This window comes from Myotis brandtii, unplaced genomic scaffold, assembly GCF_000412655.1.
Source record: "Myotis brandtii unplaced genomic scaffold, ASM41265v1 scaffold744, whole genome shotgun sequence".
Lineage (NCBI taxonomy): Eukaryota > Metazoa > Chordata > Mammalia > Chiroptera > Vespertilionidae > Myotis > Myotis brandtii.
In genome coordinates this window covers 848,509-855,801 of record NW_005370965.1, presented here as the reverse complement: position 1 = coordinate 855,801, position 7,293 = coordinate 848,509, and the positions used below count along the sequence as shown (strand labels likewise).

The 7,293-nt window shown below is 53.3% G+C and overlaps 1 protein-coding gene across 1 annotated transcript; it reads left to right on the top strand.

The window, feature by feature from the left end:
- Positions 1 to 2,929: 2,929 nt before the first annotated feature.
- Positions 2,930 to 5,822, top strand: ALPI (alkaline phosphatase, intestinal). The gene is made up of 11 exons (XM_005882977.1): positions 2,930 to 3,005; positions 3,085 to 3,201; positions 3,315 to 3,430; positions 3,602 to 3,776; positions 3,861 to 4,033; positions 4,289 to 4,423; positions 4,520 to 4,592; positions 4,707 to 4,841; positions 4,928 to 5,119; positions 5,303 to 5,419; positions 5,530 to 5,822. The coding sequence occupies exons 1-11, from the start codon at positions 2,930 to 2,932 to the stop codon at positions 5,820 to 5,822; spliced, it is 1,602 nt and encodes a 533-aa protein (XP_005883039.1).
- Positions 5,823 to 7,293: the final 1,471 nt, after the last annotated feature.

The following is a 7,293-nucleotide window of genomic DNA, read 5'->3' as shown; positions in this document are numbered from 1 at the left end:
GGAGGATGAGGCCCAGAAATCAGGATTTTAAAAAGATTCCCAGGTGATTCTAATGTGCAGCCAAGGAGAACCACTGAAATAAGTGATGGGCCAGAATTGCTAGTTTATCAGAATTGCTAACATATGTAGTTGACCAGTTTAATTCATGTTGTTCAATCAGAGTTACAAGCGCCTCATCTAATCCTTCTAGAAATGCTGAATTAAGCATTGGATCCTTATGATGTTCCTTAAAACTGTCTGGAGACAATCCTGAATGTTGTTTGAAACTTTTTTTCAAAACATTCAAAGAAATCAAGTATGTTTTCATTGATATTGTTGGATTTTCATCCAATCTATTTTCTGGGGGTTAGGGAGAATCTCAGGGGTGGCTTGGTGAAGCCAGTGGGCTTAATCCCCTGCATTTTTCTTGGCCTGTTTCTCTGTTTTGTTTTGTTTTGAAATCCTCTATAGGAGTTTTCCAGCAGACCGTACTTAGCTATTCTGCTGCTTTGCTCTCAGAAAACTGGTAGCTGTATTAGTTGAAACAGGTTAGAATATCCAGGATCATATATTCTAACAATTAAATAAAATTCTTTTGCAAACCCAAAAGGGTCTTAGAGAGGATCAGGAAAATCTATAGTTAGATTCCTTAATTCTGCTTTAGTCCATGAGAGCAAATTATTGCTGGTTCCCCTCATCCTGAGACTGGCTTTTCTCTAAGCAGAGCTACAATAATTTGTGTGGGTTGCTTTTTTTGTTTGTTTGTTTTTTTCTAGCACTATTCTGGGCTGTCTTCTTTTTTTTAAATATATTTTTTATTGATTTTTTTTTTTTACAGAGAGGAAGGGAGAGGGATAGAGAGTTAGAAACATCGATGAGAGAGAAACATCGATCAGCTGCCTCCTGCACACTCCCCACTGGGGTTGTGCCCGCAACCAAGGTACATGCCCTTGACCGGAACCCAACCTGGGACCCTTGAGTCCGCAGGCCAATGCTCTATCCACTGAGCCAAATCGGTTAGGGCTGGGCTGTCTTTTAATTCTTACTTTGCCCTAAGTCAGTAGAGGGTGATGGTGATGAGAGAAGAGGAGGTGAAGAAAGGGGAGGCAAGTCCAGAAAAGGGAGGTCAGAAAGGAGAGGGCAGATAGAGGAAGGGTGAAGTGGGGTGCTGGCCCTGGGCAGCTCAGAAGCCTTCTTTAGTTCAGAGACAGTTTCTAAAAGTTTCGTATTAACGTCCTTGAAGAGAAAAAAATTTTATCGGAGAGTTCAGAAACAGTCTTTAAAATTCTCTTAAATTCCCAAACAGAGGAAAATTTACCTGTGTTCCTTTTACAGACTTCTATTTTCTAATCAAGGTTAGTATCCCATTCGTTCAATTCCATTTTAGAGCCTGATTTTTCCAATTGAGCACACAAAAAATGGCATAGAGGTATCTAAAGATACCTGTTTTGCCCATCTTAAGCTGCTATCACTTTACCTAATTTTCCCCATTTCTGTAAACACTCTCAAGTCGAGGCTCCCTACAAATTGCACATAAAACTTGCCCAAATACTGAAGGGAGGCTGACTGTCATGGGGCTTGTCAGCCTTGGATGTACAATTTCCCATGTTACTTTTAAGTTTTCTTTTGAGCCAATTCAGAACAACTCAAATAGCCCTGGCCGGTGTGGCTCAGTTGCTTGGAGAGTTGTCCTGTACGCTGAAAGGTGTTTGATCCCTAGTCAGGGCATGTGCAAGAGGCAACCAAATGATGTTTCTCACATTGATGTTTCTCTCTCCCTTTTTCTCTCTAAAATCAATGAACAAATAAAAATAAATAGAAAGAACAACTCAAATAAAGCCAGGAACCACTACCTAATGCAGGTAGGGTAAGGATTTCAAGAGGAGACTCACCCAAGTTTACCTATGGAGGGTCAAAGAGCCCATGGAGCACAGTGGGCACACCGATGCCTAACTCCTGGCCTGGGTGTGCAGGTGGTCCTGGGCAGGCTTATTTAGAATCCTGCCAGCTGAGCCAACTAATGCCCATGGAAGAATGTCCAAACCTGTAGAAGATTTTTATTAAAAAGTATTTGAGCCAAACAAAGCATATACCTGGAGGTAAGATCGCAACAGACTGAGAAAAAAATGATTCTTAGAATATCAGTTTGCAGTTTCTTTCTTTCTTTCTTTTAATCTGCAGCTTCTTTTATACATTAGGAATTAAGGAGGGAACATAAGGAAGATTACATGTGGGTAAGAGAAGGCAAGGCAAGATTGGATTGCAGGATAGTTAACAAGATTCTGTACTCTCTTGAGGGTGGTTTTTCTTCTGAGGGGTCTAAAAGGACTTTCAAAGATGTGTTAACCTAGGTGCACAGAGACAATGTGAGGCAAAAATAACCCTTTTACTACAGGTGATATCTGCTCACCCATTAACTGCCAGGTTAGGAACTTACAAGCTCACCCTGTGAGGTTACTGTTCATTTTGTCCATATTCCCCACCTCCCTCCACACCCAGAACTGAGCCTGGGCCCAGTTCTCAAGGGGAACACAGAATAAAATCAGGTGAATGAAGGAGTGATGGGTTCCCAGGACTGTGGGAGCAGAGAGTTAGGGTGGCCCCATCAGGACCCTGCAAATGCTCCTCACCCTGAGGGCACCTATGCCCTGACCCCACTCTACCTTAGTAGACAGCAGGCTCCACCTTGTTCAGGCCTCAAAACTTTGCCACACCCTACTACCTTCCTTCTGCAGGCAGGCAGGGGCGGGGTCAGGGAGCTGCCTGCATCATTGGAGGGACATGGAGACTTTTATAGCCAGGGATAAAGTCCTCCCCTGATTAAGCCCAAAGAGCTTGCTCTGCAGCTGGTGCCCTGGTGGCTCAGCCTTGTCCAACTTCCAGCCTCACCTCACCAGGTCCTGGTCCCTCTGCAGTCCCGGCTCCGATGCCGGCCCACCATCCCACAGGCATGCAGGGAGCCCACCTGCTGGTGCTGCTGCTGCTGCTGGGCCTGAGGATACAGCTCTCCCTCGGATTCATCCCAGGTAAGAGGCCCCTTCCAGCGGGACCCACACACAGGGCGCTCCCCCAAGGCTGACCTGACCTCCCTCTCCCCTTGGCCAGCTGAGGAGGAAGACCCAGCCTTCTGGAACCACCAGGCAGCCCAGGCTCTGGACACCGCCAAGAAGCTGCAGCCCATCCGAACAGCCGCCAAGAACCTCATTCTCTTCCTGGGGGACGGTGAGTGGTCATGGCATGTTCATTCCCAGAGCCCCACAGTCCTGGTACCCAGGGCTACCTATGGGCACAGCCATGCCTGCGGACTCAGACCTGACAGGGTTCTACTCCTTCAGGGATGGGGGTGCCCACAGTGTCAGCAGCTCGGATACTAAAGGCGCAGAAGAATGGCAAGCTGGGACCTGAGACCCCCCTGGCCATGGACAAATTCCCATTCTTGGCTCTGGCCAAGGTAAGGGCTGGGTGGCCTCAGGGTGCTCCACACCACAGGGGTGGGGTGTGCCTAGGGAGCCTGGTAGGAGGGAAGGCCCCAGGAGGGTTGGGGCCTGAGTTAGGGGCCCAGGGCCTGGTCATGATCTGGGTGTCTGTCCCAGAGAGGAGCTGAGGGTGTCTCTGTCCCCAGACATACAACGTGGACAGACAAGTGCCAGACAGTGCAGGCACGGCCACAGCCTACCTGTGTGGTGTCAAGACCAACTACCGGACCATTGGTGTGAGCGCAGCAGCCCGGTACAACCAGTGCAACACAACACATGGCAACGAGGTCATCTCCGTGATGAACCGGGCCAAGAAAGCAGGTGGGCTTGGGGCCAGCCTAGTGGGCAGGGGTCGGGCCCAGAGGGCACGGTGGCTCACCCTGACCTGACCTCCGTCACCCTCAGGGAAGTCAGTGGGGGTGGTGACCTCAACGAGGGTGCAGCATGCCTCGCCAAGCGGCACCTACGCGCACACGGTGAACCGCGAATGGTACTCGGATGCAGACATGCCTGCCCAGGCGCTGAAGGACGGCTGTCGGGACATCGCCACGCAGCTCATCACCAACATGGACATTGATGTGGGTCATGAGGGCAATGGGGACCTGAGCAGAGGAGGTGGGCCCCACGCTGGCCACAGTCCCAGGCAACCCACAGCCTGAGCCCCGGGGCCTGGGGCCTGGCAGTGTCTCTGGGCACTTGGGATGGTGGTGTAGAAGGTACAGGCAAGCCAGGCCTTGCCACAGACCTGGTGGGGGGGACCTAGAGATGGTTTGTTCAGGGGGCCAAGGGCCAGGCAGGCCCCAAGCTCACCTGCCCTACTCCTCTGGCTCCAGGTGATCCTGGGTGGAGGCCGCAAGTACATGTTTCCCAGGGGGACCCCAGACCCTGAGTACCCTGGTGATGCCTCAAAGAGCGGAGTCAGGTTGGACATGCGGGACCTGGTCCGGGAGTGGCAGGCCAAGCACGAGGTGATGGGGGCTCCTGGGGCAGGGGATAGAGCAGGGACAAGGGCAGGGCTGCTGGTTGTAGAGCCGTGGGCTGAGGCCTGGTTCTGTCCCTCCCAGGGTGCCCGGTATGTGTGGAACCGAACAGCGCTCATTCAGGCGTCCCAGGACCCCTCCATAACACACCTCATGGGTAATGACCCACCCCTCCCCCACCTTCCTGCCCTGTCCTCCGGGTCCCTGGACACTCATGTGTGCACAGACCCCACTCCACAGCTGTCAGTCACCCCAGCCCCCTTTCCCACAGGCCTCTTTGAGCCAGGGGACATGAACTATGAGGCCAATCGAGACACCCAGCAGGACCCAAGCCTGAAGGAGATGACAGAGGCCGCCTTGCGCCTGCTGCGCAGGAACCCCCGGGGCTTCTACCTGTTCGTGGAGGGTGAGTGAGTGGCACCCCCTCACGGAGCAGAGGGAGATCAGGATTCAGGGCAGGTTCCCCACCACCCACCCGTGGTCTTTCTGCAGGCGGCCGCATTGATCAAGGTCATCATGCGGGAAGAGCTTACTATGCACTGACAGATGCTGTAGCTTTTGATGACGCCATTGACAGGGCCAGCCAGCTCACAAGCGAGAAGGACACCCTGACCCTTGTCACTGCTGACCACTCTCACGTCTTCACTTTTGGTGGCTACACTCTGCGTGGCAGCTCCATTTTCGGTAGGAGGCAGAAAATGCTCTGAGCCTCAGTTTGCTCATCTGTCAAATGGGGTCATAATAGCCATAACTTTGCAGGGTTTTGTGCGGATTAAGTACTGAATAGGCAAGCAGTGCCTGGGTTTAGCACACAGGGGGCGCTGCAGAGCTGTGGTGGTGCCATCACAGGTCCCCTTCTCCCTGCAGGGTTGGCTCCTGAGGCAGCCTCCGATGGGAAGACCTACACCTCCATCCTTTATGGCAATGGCCCCGGCTTCGCAATCAATGGGGGCTCCCGTCCCAACGTCAGTGACAGCCAGAGTGGTGAGTGCACATCCCGGTGGGCGGGCAGGGTGACATCTGTGGGGAACTCCCGGAGGGGGGAATTGCCCAAGGACCCTGAACCCCCACCCTGACCCCCCATCTTTGGCCAGGTGACCCCAACTACAGGCAGCAGGCGGCAGTGCCCCTGTCGTCTGAGACTCACGGTGGTGAGGACGTGGCGGTGTTCGCGCGTGGTCCGCAGGCGCACCTGATGCACGGTGTGCAGGAGCAGAGCGTGGTGGCGCATGTCATGGCCTTCGCCGCCTGCCTGGAGCCCTACACCGCCTGCGGCCTGGAGCCCCCTCCCAGCACCAGCATCCCCGACGCTGCGCACCCAGGACTGTCCACAGGCCCCTCGCTGGCTTTGGTGATTGGGGCACTGTGGCTGATACTGCTGGGCTGAGTGGTGCCCTGACCACTCCCTTAGGCCCCCATCCGATGTCAGCAGAACCCCTGCCCAAAGCCTCCAGACCCAGGACCCACCTCAGGCCTCTGCCTTCTGACCTTTACCTGTTGGCAATAAATGAGCCTCAGCTGGTGCAGCGCTGCCCCCGCCCCACCCTGCGGGCCTGATGGTGGGGCGCCCTAGAGGCTGAGGCAGTGGCTTTCCTGCCGCACCCACTATCCTCCTAGGTTGCTCTGGATTCCCCGACACCCCGCCCCAAACTGGGTGGACTGAGACTTGAGCAATGTCCAGGCGCCCTGATAACAGTGGCTTCCTGTCACCCTGCAACTGGCCCCGAGATCACCTTGTTGATGGAGGAGTCACTTGGGGGAGGGGGACCTATGGGAGGGTGGGGTGTGCTTTGGGCGAATCACTGGGCCTGGGCCTGGGCCTGGGCCTGGTACCATTACACAGAGGAATAGATAGAGACACAGAAAAGCGTCCCAAGCCACTCCCAATGCCCTTTCGGACTAGGAGAGCCAAGAAGCTTCGGGAAGCCCCAGAGCAGCCTTGGCCCCCACCCTGAGCCGTATGGGCACTGGGCATAGATTGGTGACCAGGAGATGCCCTGCCCTCCAGGGACCTCTATTCTGGGAGGGACATAGGAATAGTCAACTAAACTGTTATACAACGTATGCCAATGCTGATATGTTCTAGAAAGAAATATCATTAGCACGTGGGGCCACAGAATGTGTGTGTGAGTCAGGGGAGGGGAAAGGTAACGCAGATCAGGAGGTCAGGGGCCAGGGAGGGGCTCCCTGAGGAGCCGCCAGGTGTGCCCGGACTGGAGGCAGGAGGGCTTGAGCAATGCTGAAACAACAGCCTGCACAGATCCTGAGGCAGCAATCAAGTGCTGCTGGAGGTCAATAGCTGGATCAAAGGAGAGAACCCCTGAAGGGAGGGGAGCGGCTGGGGGAGGAGCTCAGAACTGACCCACAGTCTGGTATGTGATCACAAGGCTTTGAGCACGGGCATAGCAGACCTGACTCTAGGAAATATCGCCCTGGCTCCTGTAGGGAGAAGACTATATTCTGTTTTGTTGGAGGGAGGGGGGCAGAAGCAGGAGATGGAAAACCCCAGGGGAGATGTGAACACAAACCTGTCTGCCCTCCATCCCAGGGCCAACATTCTGGGGTACCCACTCCAGTAGAGCTACACTTACTGAGTACCTAACCCACCCAAAGGGAACATTTAAAAGAATCCCAGAAAGGTGAAATCAACCATATTTTTCAATGCATTTGAACAGAATTACTAATTTATTTGTCCATTGACAAAGGTGCAGAAAACTACTTGGTTCTCACTGGAAATACTAAGATGGTAGAGCATGCGTCCTCATTTGCTAAGATCTTGATTAAACTAACATCACCTTGAAGGCCTGGGTCTCAGGGCAGTTTAGTCCAATCCTGGATTTCAGTGGCTGTCACAGAAT